Source organism: Chanodichthys erythropterus, chromosome 24 (assembly GCF_024489055.1).
Source record: "Chanodichthys erythropterus isolate Z2021 chromosome 24, ASM2448905v1, whole genome shotgun sequence".
Lineage (NCBI taxonomy): Eukaryota > Metazoa > Chordata > Actinopteri > Cypriniformes > Xenocyprididae > Chanodichthys > Chanodichthys erythropterus.
This window is the reverse complement of record NC_090244.1, coordinates 29,916,088-29,935,098: the sequence shown is the minus strand read 5'-3', so window position 1 is coordinate 29,935,098 and position 19,011 is coordinate 29,916,088. Positions and strand designations below refer to the sequence as shown.

The 19,011-nt window shown below is 39.0% G+C and overlaps 1 protein-coding gene across 1 annotated transcript in view; it reads right to left on the bottom strand.

Moving 5' to 3' along the window:
- Positions 1-607: 607 nt before the first annotated feature.
- The window catches only part of pamr1b (peptidase domain containing associated with muscle regeneration 1b), a 33,270-nt gene continuing 14,866 nt past the window's right edge, over positions 608-19,011 (bottom strand). The window contains exons 5-14 of the mRNA XM_067380011.1: positions 11,566-11,783; positions 7,527-7,634; positions 7,105-7,275; positions 6,730-6,918; positions 4,968-5,759; positions 4,690-4,875; positions 3,244-3,310; positions 2,825-3,057; positions 1,951-2,294; positions 608-1,749 (exon numbers count right to left, since the gene is read on the bottom strand). Of these exons, the coding sequence (XP_067236112.1) occupies positions 1,195-1,749; positions 1,951-2,294; positions 2,825-3,057; positions 3,244-3,310; positions 4,690-4,875; positions 4,968-5,759; positions 6,730-6,918; positions 7,105-7,275; positions 7,527-7,634; positions 11,566-11,783 (2,863 nt within the window). The 3' untranslated portion in view covers positions 608-1,194. The remainder of the gene's footprint in view (positions 1,750-1,950; positions 2,295-2,824; positions 3,058-3,243; positions 3,311-4,689; positions 4,876-4,967; positions 5,760-6,729; positions 6,919-7,104; positions 7,276-7,526; positions 7,635-11,565; positions 11,784-19,011) is intronic.

Here is a 19,011-nt window from a genome sequence, read left to right as displayed (position 1 = left end):
GCTAATACTTGTTTACACATTTTGAATTTCCAGTTCATTTAGATTTGGACGAGAAGCCAATCATAGCACAATAGAGGCACTGCTTCCTCTCTCAAGTGACTTTTCACTTGTATCTTGCAATTTATCCCTCACATTCAACTCACACTTTAAGCCCAGGTGGGAAAAAAAGTAAATTTCTATAATGTACTTAAAGTGCTCTATTTTCGTTCACTAATTTTGTACTTAATATACTAAAAATTCTTCTTTAGTACTTCCAAAGATCATCTTAAGAACATCTAAGTGTACTCAACTGTGCTATTTTGATACACCATGAAATATGAACTAAAATGTGCTTTTAATATACTATCTCTGCATTAAAAAAAAAAAAATATATATATATATATATATATATATATATATTTAGTTACTACAGAGATAGAATATTAAAAGCACTTTTTAGTTCATATTGCATAGTTTCTCAAAATAGCACAATTGAGTACACTTAGATGTTCTTAAGATGATCTTTAGAAGTACTAAAGAAGACTTTTTAGTATATTAAGTACAAAATTAGTGAACGAAAATAGAGCACTTTAAGTATATTATAGAAATGTACTTTTTTCACCTGGGAAGTCTTCTGAGAAGACAATGATCTCTAAAATTATATTCACTGGTGTAGCTGATGGACTGTTATTTTAGAAAAAAAAAAAGTGTTGTACACACTATATGTTGTAATATTTTATTAGTTTTCATTGTGTTCTTTTAATTATTTTCCCTTCAATTTTTCACTCGCCTCTTCAGAGAAAATGTCACTGCAGTCCATATTACTATGAATTATGGCTGTCCCAATGACAATATATGTTAAAATATATATATTATATGTAAATATGTACACCTTTTAATAACGCTTACAATGGTAAATACAAAATTACAATTTATGTACATTTTAAAGATTTATAGGCAACCAACTATAACTAGATGTGACTCATTTTACATCACCTGAGAAACCGAGGGACAGCACATACTGTGTGTGGGAAGTGCTGATAGATGTTCATGTTGTGCTGGACTTAATGTTTAAAGTCCATGTCCTGTACATGTCCTGTGCACTGCATCGTCCAGTGTATACATTACCCCATATTGCAGTATTATAAGGGATAGAAGGGAATGCATGACATAATATAAATGAGACAGAGATAAGATGCAATATTACATGTCAGACTATGTCATATTTCCCTCAATAAAGCTGACAAAGTTAGCGACGTGAGTGTACACAGTGTAAAGCTCTGGGTTGCAGTTTGAAGAATCGTATCCGAAACTGACCAACCCTAAAAGTTTCCATTCGTGTGATCCCTGTCCATGTGGAGGTGTGGAACTGGAGTCTGAGGAGACCGGTGGGAGGATGAGAATTCCTCCAGTGTCGGCAGGGCAAATGTTTGACTGATCAGCGTCTGCACCCTGTCGCCCACACAGCATGTTTTCAGACACACTAATAGGAAGACCATAATTGGCATATTGCTGCTCACAGTGAACAATATCCCCCAGCATCACATGGCCCACGCGTGCTTTCTCAACATTTCCAGTCTTCTGGTCAGGTAAGAGGGACCAGCCTGTCACCATCCCTTGTCTGGAGTCTTCTACTGTATCCTGAGCATTTGGAAGGCAGATCGGTTGCACATGTTCTCCAATACGAGCCTTGTCCAAGAGCTTCAGTATGGCCACATCTGAGTCCAGCACCAGGGGATCATAGTTTGGATGGAGAGTGATGGAGGAAACCTGACCAATCGGAGATAAGACAGAGTGAATGACTGAATATACACAAATATTTGTCAGCTGAAAGGCCAGGGTATTTGGATGTTTCATAGTTCAAATTGTGACTATAATTTTAAATAAAATTTTTTTAGTATAAATGTAGTAATCATGAACAATGAGTAGGTGTGTCCAAACTTCTGTCTGTTAGTGTTTGTACAAACTGACCCGTAGTCGCTGCAGTCCTTTGGTCACTCTCAGATCGCTGCGATACTGTTTGCCCAGCACTACTCTGATTTTGGCCGTGTCGAGTGGATATAATTTCCCCAGCTCTGTGACACAGTGGGCAGCTACAACCACACTGCGCTGGTTCACCAGGGCTCCGCTGCAAACAAGCTGCCAACCATCCATGTCGCTCTCTTCTTCCATCGCTTCGATGTTTGTTCCCTTTGTCCTAATCACACTTAACTTCCCTAGTTTGCTTGCAACAGGCAAACGGTAGATGGCAGCCAGCCAGGGCCAGTTAGTCTCTGCTGGGTTCTGAGGGTCAAAGTTTGTCAGCTTCCCACACACTGGCATAGAGAGAGAGAAAAGAAACTAAGAGAAGAAACAAAAGCAAGGAATCCTTGAAAGATTACAGAATATAACAATAAGAGCACTGTGGATTGTGTGGATAACATGGAGAGCTTAATTTTGTTATGGCTTTGCTACTTCATGGATGTTCTTGTGTTGACACTCTGATATATGTGTGTGTGTTTGGCCCAGGTATTCCCTGTGTTGTGAACCAAATGTCCCCACAAGGATAGTAATCCCAGAATTTTCGATGTTTTGGGGATATAATTCTGGTCCCCATGAGGAAAACAGCTTAAATGTTTGACTTTGTTGGCATTTACAAGAAGACATCTCAATGAAAATGCTTTTTGAACTTACTCAAGTACAAGTTATGTAGATTACCTTTATAGTGCTTTTAAGTTGCTGTAAGTTTTGGAAGGACGTGAGGCTGATTAAATGATGAAAGATTTTTTTTGAATGAGCTATCCTTTTAACAAAGACCGCTCCACCTCTTGCAGTGCTGTTTGTTTTGGGTTATGTGCGCCCTCACCTGGTGAACAAGAGACATGACGTCCACTCCACTTTCCCATCTTTAGACAGGTTCTGCGTGAACTTCCAGAGTGCTGGTAGTACGGTGACATGCACTCGTACTCGATGTGTGTGTAGAGATGGTGAAAGCCCTGTGGGATCGGGGGGAGGCTGAAAGGGCTCTGGGTGGGCCGCACATCCGTTAAGAAATTGGTCGCACCAGAGGAAGAATAAAACTTATGCACAGGTGTTTTCCTGAAAAAAGGGAGAGAGAGACACTTAACAAGGACAAATTCTGTTTACAGTTCACAGATTACGAAATCTTTGTTACTGGATAATTCTGCTTTGGAAGGAATGGGATAATTATATTCACAAACCAGTCGAACTAAACTTGCGTATGTGTTGATGTACCAGACTCTGCTGTCAGGAGTGAAATAGTACCTGGATGGGATGTGGGGAGGAAGAACTCTCTGTTTGACCAGCACAGATACTTTGGGCTCTCGACAGGCTGTAAATAAGAATGCAAACAAAACACAGCTTAGGTTTAATACAGTACAATATTTATGAAAATTTTACGAGTTTCTAATATTCTAAAAAACTATCTTGGGTTTCTCAAGCATGTGTGTTGTTAATGCTATCACATTTGCCAGCAGCTATCGCTCTGTAACTTTCACCTTGTTTTCCATTGAAGCCAAGCATGGTTGAGCCTGCACTATCTGGATTGGAAACTGCCTTAGGAAACTAAAGCCTTGTTTCCACTGAAATTACCTAGGACAAACTGTTCTAGGAACATTTTTTTTTTCCCCCAGACCAGTTGCTGTCTGCATTTCATCTGCATTTCCATCATGGTGAAGAAGAGTCTGGTGACATAGGACTGTACGCGACTTTCCAGTTTCCGCTGGATTTCGTCCTCTCCTTATAAGATTAATAAAGCCTGAACCTGTCTGAACATTGGTCAAATTTTATACTCCATTGTTGATTCAAAAAGCAAACAACTCTAACTGCATGCACTGCAACCGATTTTTTAAAATAACTGTTGAAATAAAATTCTGTGTGGAGTCAACCAATCAAAAAGCTGAGTGATCTCAACCATTCAGCATGTTCAGTGCCCAAGTCGCACTCCCGAAAGTTCCTGAACTTTGAAAATCTACTAGCTACTAATGTTAACCACTGAGCTTTCCTGTAGTTCAGTGGTTAGAGCATGGCACTAGCAATGCCAAGGTCATGGGTTCAATACCAGGGATTGCACATACTCAGACACAAATGTATAGTATAATGCAATGTAAGTTGCATTGGATAAAAAGTGTCTGCCAAATGCATAAATGTAAATGTACTACCTCGTGAACAGGGACTTTATGAGGGTGAAATTTTACCTGGAACTTTACTTGGACCCTAGACCCGAGTACCACCACAAAGTCCCTAGTTCCTGGGGAAAGTTCCGGCGGTGGAAACATGGCTGAAAGGTGCTAGTGAGGCCAACATGAGCCGCTCACCCTGGTTTCCTAATTCCTCAGTATAGTAACACTGTACACTATACTGTAAAAAGCACCATCATTCAGAGGAGAAGTTTTACTGAGGTCCTGACTGGTCTGTGGTCATAGACAATCTCAGGATTTCTTTTGAAAAGTATAGTGACCTTGGAATCCAGGCCACATTTACCCACAGGCCTCTGTCTTTCATGATCCCCATTTCTACACCACTTTAGCACAGAGTATTTTAATGTGAAACTCTGTATTTTAGGATGTTATCACACATTGCAAAAAATCCATGTGAAAGTCCAACTTAACTAGACACTAAAGTGATTGGTACAGAGCAGAACCATGTGTGTTTAAATTAGGATGTACCCTCATTTTTATCTTTAAAAGAGAGAAATTCTGAGACTCTGACCTCTAATGCAGACAGGCTGGATGCCAGACCAGGTGCCATTACTCTGACACGTTCTCCGTGAGCTGCCGCTTAAAGCATACGACTGGTTACAGAAGAACTCCACTGTTTCAGGAATGAGGCCAGGTACAGTCTCATAGTAACCTTGATACAACGGTGTCAGTCGAGGACACTGCCTTCCTTCACCCTCTGAGACAGAGAAGAGACACTGTAAGAAACAGTCTAATGAATGTGTATCACTGTGTTCATAGTGTTACAAAGAGCTACTTGTGGATATTCACCTCCGTTCTTTAGGTTTGTTTCTTGTTGCAAATCTTGTTCTGTTGTCTTTTCATTCACTGTATCCACTTTGACCTTTTCTGTAGGTGTAACCCTCGTTGTCACTCTTTCCGTTGTTGTGATCACTGTTGGTATGATTGCTGTGCTGTTTTTAGCAGCAACTGTTTGGAGCTCTTCAGTTTCTTTTTGAGGCAGTGTCCCCAAATTGTCTTCTATGTCATTACTATTTAAAAATTCAGTGTTATTCCCTGTGGGTATGATATCTATTTCATAAAGAATGTTTTCTTTCTCATCTTCAGTCAGGTTTAATATGGTGTATTGGGGTCCGTGGGTTATTTTTTGTCCTTTGTCAACTTCACCATCTTTGGTTGTGTCCTTCGCTGTCTGGTTGCTGTCTATCAACACGATATCTAAGAATTCCATGCCCAAATCTTTTGTTGGACTTCCAACTTTTTCTTTAATATCTAGATGTCCATCTTTGTCAAAGAGTTTAAGATCTTTATCCCCTCCAGTTTCTTCCTTTTCAATTGTGTTAAGGCTGCTATCAGAATCTTTATTTTCAACTTTAGTCTTTTCTTTTACAAAATTGCTCTCAATGTCTTTTCCCAAATCTAAATCAAGTCCTACATTCTCCTTTCCAGCAGTAGGCTTTTTTGCTCTATCTTTGTCTGGTTTTGACTCCTTTTCTTTTTCTTCTGAAGTTTTGTTTTTGGTATGGCCCACTTCGTCTTGTCCAGTAGGTTTGTGTTTGCCTTTGTTTTGTTCATTATCTGCTCCAGAAATTATGTCCAGCTCTGTAAGTACAATAAATTCAAAGGTTTGAATAAAACAATGCACTGCCAAAAAAAGTGCACATGGAAATAAATAATTAAATAAACAACCAGACCAAACATACAGCACATGCCAATGATAAATAGCAATATTGATTTCATGTAAAATACATTAGCTAAGTTTCCATCCAAAGTTGCACATTTAACTTACGTATGCACAAAATTGAAATATGACATAGAACATTTGCAAATAAAGCACCATTTCTATCTAGCAAGATGAAGAGAACAAAATCGTCACTTCCTGATAAACTTGTGACAAATATCACTAATAAAAATGTAATTTGCAGCTGTAGGAGAAGGCTTTTTCATATATAATAAATGACTTGCATCTCAGAGTGTGCAGTCAAAACACAAAAAACATGGTCATATCCTATCCCATAACTATCATCCTGTTTGGGAACACAGTCGTGTAAGACATTTCTGGGAGGTAATTATAACGAAACGACAACAGACTTTGTCTAAAGCATTTCAGAACGACCAAAACAGCATTTCAGATGCTGTGCAATGAGATCAGTCCACTGGTTTGTTCAGTTATACTGTCCCATGCCACAAAGTCACATGATTTTTTTTTATGCGCATCAAGGAATTTATACTGTAAATGTGTTTTTAATCAGAGTTTATGGGCATGTTTTCTCATTGAAAAATAATAATAATAATAATAATAATAATTATATATATATATATATATATATATATATATATATATATCCACCTCAGTTGAGAGCATAAGTTTTAATGTGCATTTTTTAGAATTTATGCATTTCCATCTAGTGTTTTTTAATGCATATCCAAATATGTGCATACAAAAGGTAAATGGAAACATAGCTATTGAAGATCTTGCATGCATGAGAGCATATATTGGTAATAAGCAGAGACAAATGGCCATCTTGCCATCCACAGATTTCCCAAAAAAATGCATTTTGAGTCCAGATACCTTTGACACAGGTTGGTGCCGTCCCACTCCAAGTGTTGTTACCCAGGCAGGTTCTCTGATGGACTCCATTCAGTTTGTATAGCTTATAGCAAAAATACTGTATAGCAATAAGTACATCATTTGGTCCATAAACAAGGAAGTGATCACCATGATCTGGCTTTGGAGGAATGCCGCAGTCGAGGTCAGGCACTGGTGAAAAGATACAGTCATGCTTCAACTGTCAGCAAATTCATTTTTAACATATAGATTAGAGGCTGCATATGATGACTTTTTAAGAGAAACTTTGATTAAAACATTTTTTAATTGAACTCTCATTATTAAAATGATTGCCTTGCTGCCAGATCTATACCTTAAAATGAGTTTTCAGTTGCTCACCACACTGTGGAGTTGGTGTACTCCATGACCCATCCAACAGACAGGTGGACATCTGGAAGCCCTTTAATGTGTATCCAGGTTCACACTGGAACAGAGCATGTCCTCCAACCCTTACATCCAGGTGCACTGTAGTCCCGTGGGCTGGAATCAAAGGCCTTCCGCATTCAAGCACTGAGAGATCATGCACATAAAAATCTTACATGTTTTGGTATAAAATGTGCAACCTTATACAATACATGGCATGGATTTTTCCTGTAAGGATAGAACAAATTAGCATAGAAAGTTAATACATTTAAAAAACAACAACAACAACAACAACAACAAATCAGCTGAGATCTGACTCTATACCTAAACCATGGTACTGTATGTGGATAGACATCCCGTTAAATGTTAAACTTTTTCCTTGAAAAGACAGTTCTCACCATGTTCACATCTCTTTCCAGTATATCCAGCCAGGCAGGCGCAGTGGAAGGAGTGAGAGGAGTGTAAGATGCAGGTGCCATCATGCATACATGGAGAGGAAGTGCATTCTACACAAAAAGATACAGTTACATGTCAGTCATTCAGTTCCATCAATAATACATGATGCACTATATAGACACACCTAAACATACACAACTGTGTATAAATAAATTTGTACAAGATAACAAAATAAGTTTTCTTGAGCATATAGAACTCTTGAATTATGCGCACATTAACACATCAGTCCACAAATAAAATGCATGCAACAAATCCACACACGCTCAGTTCAGAAATCCAAGATCCAAAAGAATGGACAAATACACCATGTTTTTTTGCTCACAATTAACAAATTCACAACATGTCTAGTCTACATTTATTTAATGCAACCTATTAAACTAGTAGCTTACTGAGTGTATACTTCAAAGTGTACTTTCATACATTAACACTTTCCCCGCTATTGACATGATTTATTTACAACACTTCCTGCCAAAAAAAAATGTCAAACCCATGAAGAAGTATAGGACTGTGAATCTGTGAATCACAGTTCCAAAACTTCATCCTCAGCCTTTCCGCTGAGGCCATCACATCACAAGAAAAGAATCTCAAATGCAGTCATATTTTTCCATTTTATTGTCTGTGAAATATTGACTGAAATGTTAATTGTGTGAGGTCAGTGGTAATGGTGTCCAGCATGAAGTCCACTCCCATTAGGTTTGCGCCCAAAAATTAGGGTAGATTTGGAAACTCCTGAATGCATTTATTTTGTCACCATCCTCCATTATTGGGAAATTAAACTTATGAATACAGATTTAGTCCAATGAGAATACTAAAAATGCCTGCAAGTTAGGCTGGTTTTGTCAATTTCCACTGTTGGTAGGAAAAGAACAGTGCCAGTTCAGGTTTATATGCCTTTAAATACTCAGTTTTAACACTTGCTCCAGAAAATGTTCCTGCATGAGAATGGAACAGTTGCCGATCATGTGTGCACTGCTTTGCTATGAAACATGAATTCAGTGGTCTTGGCTTAAAGAAGTTCACAACTGCTACTACTGCTTCCAACACATCGTGCAGGTCAGTTGCCATTCAAGTGCTTGACAATAAAGCATACAATGAGTGGCTATGGTCTTTGGATTTAAGACTTGTTCGGGTGACAACTCTACTCTTGTGCCCAGTCATGAGAACGCTCAACGCTAACAGCCACACAATTTTCCCAGCTCAGATGTTGTTCCACCATGAAAGTGTTCAACATTTAGAACATTTCCTCACCTGTAGCTCTTATCAGTGTGTGGCTAACAATATATAAATGTTTTTTGTTTCATGATAATAATAATAATATTATTTGCCAACATTTCCATGAGGACACCACCTTGCTGGATGGATACATGGTCCTCCAGCAGATCTTCCACATGAACCCACGATCTCATAAACCCCTTCCAGTATCGATCTTCTCCATTCTCTTACATGTAGATGTTGATCCTGAAGAGTTTGGGAGATCTCGTCTCCTTCAAGGGGCTGTGGAATCTGATCACTCCCCTGTTCTTTGAGGGGTAATTCCACACTAGCTCACAGCTCTTTCTTAAGCATTCCTTCTCTCCATATCATCTATGCCTGATATAGCAGCTCCAGACCTTCATAAGTCTAGATGCCGTGGGTATTGAGCTTGATCTTGCTGACTGGGAACCAGGCCCTTGAGGTTCTTCTTCCTGGGTGGAAGCTGGAGCGGCTGGTGACTGCATTTCCCGTTGATGATCTTCCATCTGGATGGGAGTAGGAGAAGGAGTAGGAGCTGAAGCGGCTGGTACTTGCATTTTCCTTAGCTGGTGCAAAGTATCTCCTCTTTCAGGGGAAAGAGTATCTTGTTTTCCCTTCATCCTAGTCTGAGGTCATAGTGCTGTCAGTGGATCGGGTTAGGGAGGACATTGCCGTTGTCCATCTCAGCATTTGAAGCCGCTTTTTAAGTGCTTCAGTGGATTGATGGGGAAGATGTATTCTCAGCCTGTCCAAGTGATTTTTCTTTTTCATGCCCTGTTTCTACTCTTTGTCTGCCATGTCATAACAAAGTAGATGATCTTCTGCATTCTATGCTTTTTTATTACTTTGCAGCAACTTAATTCTCTCCTTGTTCCGCTCCAGCGGGTGCCTATGATATCTATGCATCCTTAGGATTCAAATCAAGGGAAAGCGCTTGACAAAGTCCTAACAACCCTGTTTAGAAGCGAGCAGGACAGGATTGTGGATGTTAAAGGCATGAATATCATTCCTCACTTGGTCCACCAGCACCTCTAACCACCATTGAGAAGACAAAAAAAACGTGCAAAATTAAACTTGGGTCCTTACTGCGTCTGCTGTGTCCTGCTTCCTCGTACAAATTCTTCTAAATCTCAATATTTGAGCCTTCACTATACCTTTGAACACGTTTATCACGATTGCTTTCCTTGTGTAGAAGCGCATGCATAACTGTGAGTTTGAAGAAAACTTTAACCACCAGTTTCCACATCTTTTCAAATTCTCCCTCTGTACCTTCCCAAACTCCCCATATATCATCCAGGTATCTTCAATACTGAACTGGTAGTCTGTTGCACTTCAGAAAAAAAAAAAAAGTTTATTCCCACTCTGCCATATATTCACATAAGCTGGTGTTTTATTCACCTTTAGTTTCTAGATAGTATCATCCATTGAGCTCATTTTAAGTGAGACTTAGCTCTAATAGTCTCAAAATAGTTCCTATATTTGTCTGGATACCTTTCAAAACATTACTCCACCGCAACCAAGCCTCTCTCAGTTTCTATATTGGTGTAGAGGCTTTTGATGGCCATTTAAAAAAGTTTTGCCTCTCTCCCTACCTCCATATCCAGGACCTTCTATAAAAAGTGGTACATGTTTTTTATATAGCTCTTGTGGAAAGTGGGTTCAAAAAATAATAATAATCAATCCATTCAGTCACTCCATGGCTCTCACTTCCACAGTCCAAGGCAATGAGGGAACATCTGGAAAAGGCCTTGTCTTTGTGTATTTTTGGTAGTATGTTAACTCTCCAAGCTCTTGGCGTAGTCCACCCTCTCACATACTGTGCTTGCCTCTCAGTTAAAAAGCCCTGTTGGAACAATCTATCCAGCTCTCTAATCATTTCAATAGACTCTGTCAATATTGGTTTATCCAGTGGTCTTTAAAATGTATTGCTCCCTATCCATTAGGGTTAGGGTTCGTTCTGTTAATTTATTAACACCTGTGTTATATTTGTTGTCTCTGTGACATAGTGACAGGTTGGACTATGACTGAGGTGTTTTAGCCTCCTTGAAATGCATTCAGTGCACAGCTGCAAACACAACTGCACATTGTTAGTTGAAATGCAACTACACATGTTTGTACTGGGGAAAAAAAAGAACTATGAGATGACTCCATCCATGCATATGCATATATCAGAATGCAGCAGCATGACTGGTTTTCAACAAGCCCAAGAGAGCATGTCACACACTGGCTACCAGTTGTGGCTCACATCAAGTTCATGATATTGGTGCTTGCCTACAGCCATAGGCTCTGCATCCTCCTACCGCCGCTCGCCCTTACAAGTCTAGATGCCTTCCAGGAGCCTGTGATTGGTATTGACCAGCATCTCCTGGTACCATCACAGAAAGGTACAAAATTATTTTCACAAATGTTCTCAATCACTGTTGGAATGATGTTCCCAACCTTATCTGAACAGAATCCTTGGCAATATTCAAGAAATAGCTGAAAACTCATCTCTTCCATGAGCAATTAACTGCATCCTGCTGAAAAACTTCTATAAGTCTTGCTATTCCTTGATCCCTCCCTGTTCCAGCTTGTACTAGCAATGCAAAGTTTCAGATATCATTTAAAATGGTACTGTACTTCTCATCTTTGTTGCCTCCTTCAGATTAATCGCTTATCGTATTCCTCATTTGTAAGTCACTTTTTAATAAAAGCATCTGTTCTTAAAGAGCATAGGCTGCTGATAATATTGTCTTCACTCTGTCTTACCTGAGCTCTCCTGGAAGGTGGCAAAAAACCCATCAAAGTTCTTGTAACCATCTGAGATGAAAAGAATGTGCAGGGAACTGCCAGTGCTTTTGATTGGAGGAGGTCGTTCATTTCCACAATAACGACCAATCACACGTGAGTTCAAGCTGTCTCCATCCCTCACTTCAACATAATCATACTGACAGCTGTGTTCAAACTCCAAGCTGAGCATCATGAACCTGAGATGCAGAGAATGACAAGTACAGGTTATTAGGATATGATTCAGGTGCCTGGATATGCAGTGCTTGTGTGACGATGTACTGGCATATTAAAGTACTGCAGACTGGAGAAGTCTGCTGCATGCTTCACAACCAAGCTCTCAGAATGACTTGCAAGTTCAGTAACAGATTTTGTGGGAAGGTTTGCATTGTTGTCTGTTTTGCAAAAAGATCATGGATAATGTTGTACTGTCTTAATTACAATCTTTCTTGTCGGATAATTCTGTCACTGAAGTTTTTCAATCAGGTTCCATCAGCAGAGGCCAATCAGCTTGTGCCATGCGGTGATGATGTGACTGTTTGCAGATTGAATGTAAAGGACCATCAGCCTGTGCCCTTCATGAATTAACTAGATATTTTTCCTATTTTATTTGTGTTTTTTTTTTAAATATAAGATCAAAGAAGAAAATTAGAAACTATAGGACAAATACAATACAACAAAATCCAACAGAACAAAGATACAAATTAAATAAACTTAAAAAGTCTTTCAGTAAGAAATACTTAAATACTTAAATTAACTGAATAATCAAATGTGAAAATGGTTACACTTTTAGTGTCCTTCATACATATGTTAAGTAAAAGTAAGTTATCCATAATTGCATGCAAATAACCCTAAACCAAACCCTAGTAACCCTATTTATAGTAAGTAAATGTAGCTAACTGATATTACTTAATTACACTGTAACAAATGGACACCCTAAAATAAAGTGTAATCATAAAATAAAACACATCATAGTCTTCTTGTATGAATTAAATATAAATAAAATGTTTTAATAAAAAAATGAAAAATGAAGGCAGGACCATGCAGTTCTTTTTAATCAAAATTGCACGTCTACAGGTCATCTGTAAACAAAAACACTTTTTAAGATGAGATCTGACAAATAATAACTGAAAATGAGCACTATAAATACAGAAAGAAACACAAGGTAATTAACAAGACACAGATGAGACACATTAATACAAATCAAAAACCATTGCAACTTAAGAGCATTAACAATGAAAGCACAGGAATGCTTACAGGCTATTTGTTGTTATTCAAGCATTGAGTCCACTTTATTGGATCTGGGAAGCTCTTTAATCGGATTTGGATTTTATTGGATCATTATCACTGGTTTTTAATAGGGGTGAAAAAGATTAATTAAATGTGACCCTGCACCACAAAACCAGTCATAGGTCGAAGGCTATGTTTGTAGCAATAGCCAACAATACTTTGTATGGGTCAGAATTAATGATTGTGGTAAATATATCAAAAATGTATTTTTGTGAGTGGATATGCATTGCTAAGGACATCATTTGGACTTTAAATGCGATTTTCTCAATATTTTGATTTTTTTGCACACTCAGATCCCAGATTTTCAAATAGTTGTATCGCGGCCAAATATTGTCCTATCCTAATAAACAATAAATCAATGGACAGCTTCTTCAGCTTTCAGATGATGTATAAATCTCAATTTCAAAAAATTGACCCTTATGACTGGTTTTGTGGTCCAGGGTCACAAATATTTCTTATGGTGTCATTGTTTTTGTTGCAAGTTGTGCATAAGCACGGTGTCAAGTGCCCTATTGTATTGCATTTATTTTCTCCCTGATCTTCCTTTTTCATCAGTTGAAGCTTAAATGCAATCTCATTACTTTTCATCTCAAGTTCAAGTTCAAGTTCGGTTTATTTCTAGAGCACATTTAAAAACGGCCAAAGGCCGACCAAAGTGCTGTACAACAATTAGAAGAGGAGTGTACATAAAGTATGAAAGAAACAGTTAAAAGACAAAGAAACAGAAGGCAGAGAAATATAGACACTATATACACACATATCTACATATACACATATATATACACATCCATATATATATACACATACATACACACCTACGTATATATACAGATATATGCACGTACACACACATGTATGACATACATGATATATACATACGCATACATACACATGCATAAATACACATTATATACACATATATAGACATACACATACATGCATAAACATATACACATACATAAATACACTCAAATACCTACATATTATATACCAAATGCGAGAGAGAAAAGATGAGTTTTAAGGCATGATTTAAACTCAGATAAACTGGAAGCCATTCTGACAGAGTTTGGAAGATTGTTCCAGAGCGTGGGGCCAGCCACTTCAAAAGCTCGATTTCCCCTCGTCTTTAGACGGGTTCTGGGGATCTTTAAGAGTAGTTTTCCCTCCGATCTCAGTTCTCTCACAGGAGTGTAAGGGTGAAGAAGATTGGTCAGATAGGAGGGAGCTAGATTATTTAAAGATTTATAAACAAGTAGTAGGATTTTATATTCAATTCTAAACTGGGTAGGCAACCAGTGTAGAGATCTCAGGAGGGGCGTAATGTGATCGAATTTATTACGCCTCTTCAGAAATCTAGCTGCAGCATTTTGAACTACTTGTAATCTAGAGATTTGGGTCTTTGAGATCCCGTAATACAGGGAATTGCAATAGTCCAGTCGTGATGTAATGACGGCATGGATTGCAGTCTCTAAAGAGTCCTCCGAAAGGAAGGATTTAATTTTTGAGAGAGAGCGAAGATAGAAAAAACTTGAACCAACAACGGTACTTATTTGTTTGTCAAATTTCAAACAGTTGTCAATAACCACTCCCAGATTCCTCACTTGGGGAGAGATAAACAAACTTAATGACTCAAGATCAATTTGATTTTGTGTTCTGGAGTCAGAGGGGCTGAAGACAATGACTTCTGTTTTATCTGAGTTCAGGAAAAGAAAATTATTGGAAAGCCATGATTTAACATCGTCCAGACACGCTAATAGAGTATGGAGAGCAGATTTTTCTTTTCTTGTTACAGGCAGATAGATTTGCATGTCATCTGCGTAACAATGGAAAGAAACGCCGTGTTTCCTAAAGATGGAGCCCAAAGGAAGTAAATAAAGAGAGAAGAGGGTGGGAGCTAAAATAGAACCCTGAGGAATAATCTCAATTTTATATGTCTTTTAAACTGCTATTTGATGATCTGGATTTGTCGTTTTCCGACCTGGATGTCGACCAACTTATCAAGCTGTTAAATGCTGCATGGTTGGACATTTTAATGTGACTCCTTTTAAAGTTTTTAAACCAAAACCCAGAACAGATCGGTGATCTGATACTGATACTTGATAGGCAAAGCATGTAGAAAAGCAGTGCGAAAATGGAAAAAGGACACTCTTCAAACTTCATATGAGTTGTTGAAGGATTGTCTACCTTCTAACCAGAATGCTTCAAAGTCTGCAAAAGCTGTATATTTTTCTAATTTTAAACAACTATCATAGACCAAAGGTCTTGTTTTCGGTAATAAATGCTGTTTTAAATCCACCTGTAATAATATCCCTAATCCTTCAAATGTGCTTTGTGAAATCTTCTTGAGTTTCTTTGTTGATAAAATCGCTAATCTAAGACCCCAGGTGATATCCTCATATAATGATCCTTCTGTTTCTACTCAGCCGCTAAACCTCATGGGAGGCTTATGGTCCCATTTCTCTACAATGCCTTACTGAAATCATTGCCACCTTTAAACCCTCTTTCTGCCCTCATGATGTGGTGCACCCCAGTATTTTCAGTTGTTAATAGTCTATTGGCCCAGGTCTGTTATCCTTCCTGAACAAAAGTCCGTTCCTACCAGCCTGAAAGTGGCCACTGTTACTCCTTTACTCGAGAAGTCTTCTTTAGACACATCAGTAGTTATGCCAACTACAGACATTTTTAAACAAGAATCAAATCTTTGAATTGTTTATTTTTTATTTCACTGAATCTGCTCTGCTGAGAGTTCTAAATGATATTTTAGTTTCTACTGATGCTGGTGATTCTGTGATTTTAGTTATTTTAGACTTGACTGCAGCCCTTTTAGACCGTTGGTCATACATTGCTCTTATATGAATCGTATGTGGGGGTAAAAGGTTCAGTTCTTATTTGGTTTAAATCTTATTTATCTGATAGATGTTTTCTGTCAGGATTGACCTCCTCTGCTGCTGCCCTTGAATCTGGACTTCCCCTGGAATCTATTCTGGAACCGTCGTTCTTCTCTCTCTTCATGCTTCCCTTAAGCTCGAATCTGGGAATTCTTAGTGTATCTTTCCATTTTTTTTGCAGACAATACTCAGATCTATCTGCCTATAAAAAGAAACAACCCTTCTGCTATACAAACTTTATTAGCATGTCTGGATGTAGTAAATTAAACATTTTTGTTTGAAAAATCTACTGAGATAGCTATTCACACTTTTATAACCTCTCATTTGGATTATTGCGGTATCTCCAGGTCCCACGTTGTTTGTCTTCAAAACGCTGCAGCCACATTTTTAAGAAAGGTTGCATATATGATCATGGTATTTAAAATATGTGGCGTGGTGCTTCACTTCTTGTCCACTGTGCAACTCCCTAAAGCAAGGGTGGGCAAACTTGCACCTGGAGGTCCATTGTCCTGCAGAGTTTAGCTTCAACCCTGATAGACTTACCTGCCTGTAGCTTTCTAGTAATCCTGAAGACATTGATTAGCTGGTTCAGGTGTGTTTGTTTAGAATTGGAGTTAAACTCTGCAGGACAGTGGCCCTTCCAGGACCAAGTTTTACCATCCATGCCCTGTTTTCAGTGTTTTCAATCATGCTCCTGAAGGACCCCAATCACTGAACATTTTATGTGTCACCCTAATCAAGCACACCTGATTCAACTCGCTAGAAGAAACTCCAGGACATGAAATGGGTGTGTCAGACAGAGGAGACCTTCAAAATGTGCCATGTTGAGGGTCCTCCAGAACCAGAGTTGAGAAACACCATTCTATGGCATCATGTTTTTTGTGAATGTGCGCAATGCTAAATCTCCACATCTACTGACGCAAACCAGTCCCCCAGTTTTACTTGTGACACTGTGTTTTTGTGTCAACATTCTGAAAGCATTCCAAAACTGCTTCTAAGGAGTCTGTGACATGGCTCTTTATGGGAGTTGTTTTAGCGCCATCAGCCACAAGACTGGTGTGAATTGATAGGGACTCAGATCATGTGACTATTGACATGTTCTCCATTGTGTCATTACACAGTGCAGAGTTCCTATGGAAGGGAATAACAGAGAGCACATGCAAATAAACTGTGCTATTAGTGGCTTAATTCATACTAGCTGTATTCCCCCCTCAAATAGAATTGTCCCATTAGTTTTCTGACCATTTTATTAACTCCCATAAAAATGTTATTTCCCAAAAATAATATATTTTCTTAAAAAAGATTTTTAAATGAATGACTTCATGGTAAAATATATACAGGTAATATATTATATATAAAATAGTTCTTGTTTTTCAATAATCCAAATCCAAATCAAGTCTTGTTGTTTTTTTGTTTTTTCTCTCCTTTACTAGAAAGTAGAGGTAATGTTTTCCTGGCTCTCAAACACTGGAACACTGACATGACTTTTTTTCCTTGCAGCAGGCGAGTAATTAACTCCTTCCAGGCTTCTTGAATGTGTCTGATTCATCAGATTGTTGCACTCACTACAACTGCATTGCAATTGTATTAGAGATCACCACTAAGGATATCTAGACAACACCAGCCGAGGACTGTTGGGACAATCCAGGCACAGAATGGTTATGTCTGGGGAGGCAGAGTTGGTTGCAGCTCCAGAACACATCTGTACCATTTGCTTCACAGGACACATGTGCTTCCTACTATATGCTACTTATTGATGTGCGTTCTAACATATACATTTATATAAAACATTAAAAAAAATAAACATATAAAAAAATAAACATCACTTTCAACTTTTTTTTCCCCTCAGCAAATTAGTATGTGTAAATATTTGTATGAACATAAAAAGACTGGACTGCCATCCCTCAGGCTCTGCCGTGCTCCCTTATCCCTCTGGCTTCACCTTGGTCAATCGTCACTCTGGCGATTCTGAAGTCCACCTCGGACTTCAGAATCAAGCAGCTTTGCTTCGATCCTCCACCACTCAGGCTCTGTCTGGTTCCTCCTTACCTCGAGTTCCAACATGGTCCTCACTCCCACCATCTACTCCATGATCTGCTAAGCCCAAGCCTCCACCTCGGCTCCAACATGGCCCTCCAGGCCTTTGGCATCATCCTAGATCTTCAGCTCTTCGGCTCTGCCTTGGTGTCCACCTTCACCATATCCACCTCAATCAGTCATCTCCCTGGTTCAGCCTTGCTTCTCTACCAAGGCTAAACCATGCCTCCTTCCTCCATCGGCTGCACTGTGGAGGCTCTGGGTCATCCTCCTGCTCTTCCCACTTCTGCTCTGGTCCCTCTTGTCTCCACCCTGACTTCTCCTACCTTCATCTCCTCCCTAAGTGTTGTCTATCTGCATCTGTTTATTTTCTATTTTATTATTCTCCAGATTCATCTTATTCAGCGACCCACATTAATTGGATTATTACTCTTCAGGGTGAATGAAATGAAAAAAAATTGTGTCTCCTTGTCCTCGCTTTATTATGAGTGAAGACACATGATAATTGTGTTAAGTGCTTGGGTGTTCAACATGCTCATGCCACTCATACTAGTGTATAATACTGTCTGCACTATGAGAATTTCAGGCTGAAAGTTCTTTGTTCTTGGCTCACCTTCAGTTCTCCCCGGTCACTCTAACACTGCAGCTGTCGAGGCACCACATGGGTTAGGATTTTGATGATCAATGTTGGAACATGAAGCTATGGTAAATGAGCTTACCGATTTATCTTGCTCTCTTCCAATCTTTTCTGGCTGCCTCTGACTTCAACCACTGTAACTAATATGGTGAGAGCAGTGGTATGCAGAGATGCTGGTGTTTGAGGACACATTAACAGCTCACCTCTTGGCATCTCCAGCCCCTTTCTGAAAGGCATGGCCTACTCTTCCATCTAAACCTTGTAAGACTATGTCAGCCCTGATCGACAAGTCCTATATGTGACTTGGATGATGACTGAAGGCAAAGTTACGCAGAACACAAGCAAAGTAATTTTTCACGGTTGATCAGAGTATGAGAATCAGGCTACAACTTGGGGGTTTGTGGCACTGTAATTATGACAGGTGGTGTTCCTGTTGCTCACATGGGGCCCCTGTGTTAGACCAGACCATGGGTCGGATATCCCCTGCTGTTGTGTCATTTCTGTTCTCCGTTCCAGATGGTCAGCCTCCAGTAGAGCCACAGAAATGAATCTCGAGGGCCAGAGTTGCCTAGCCTG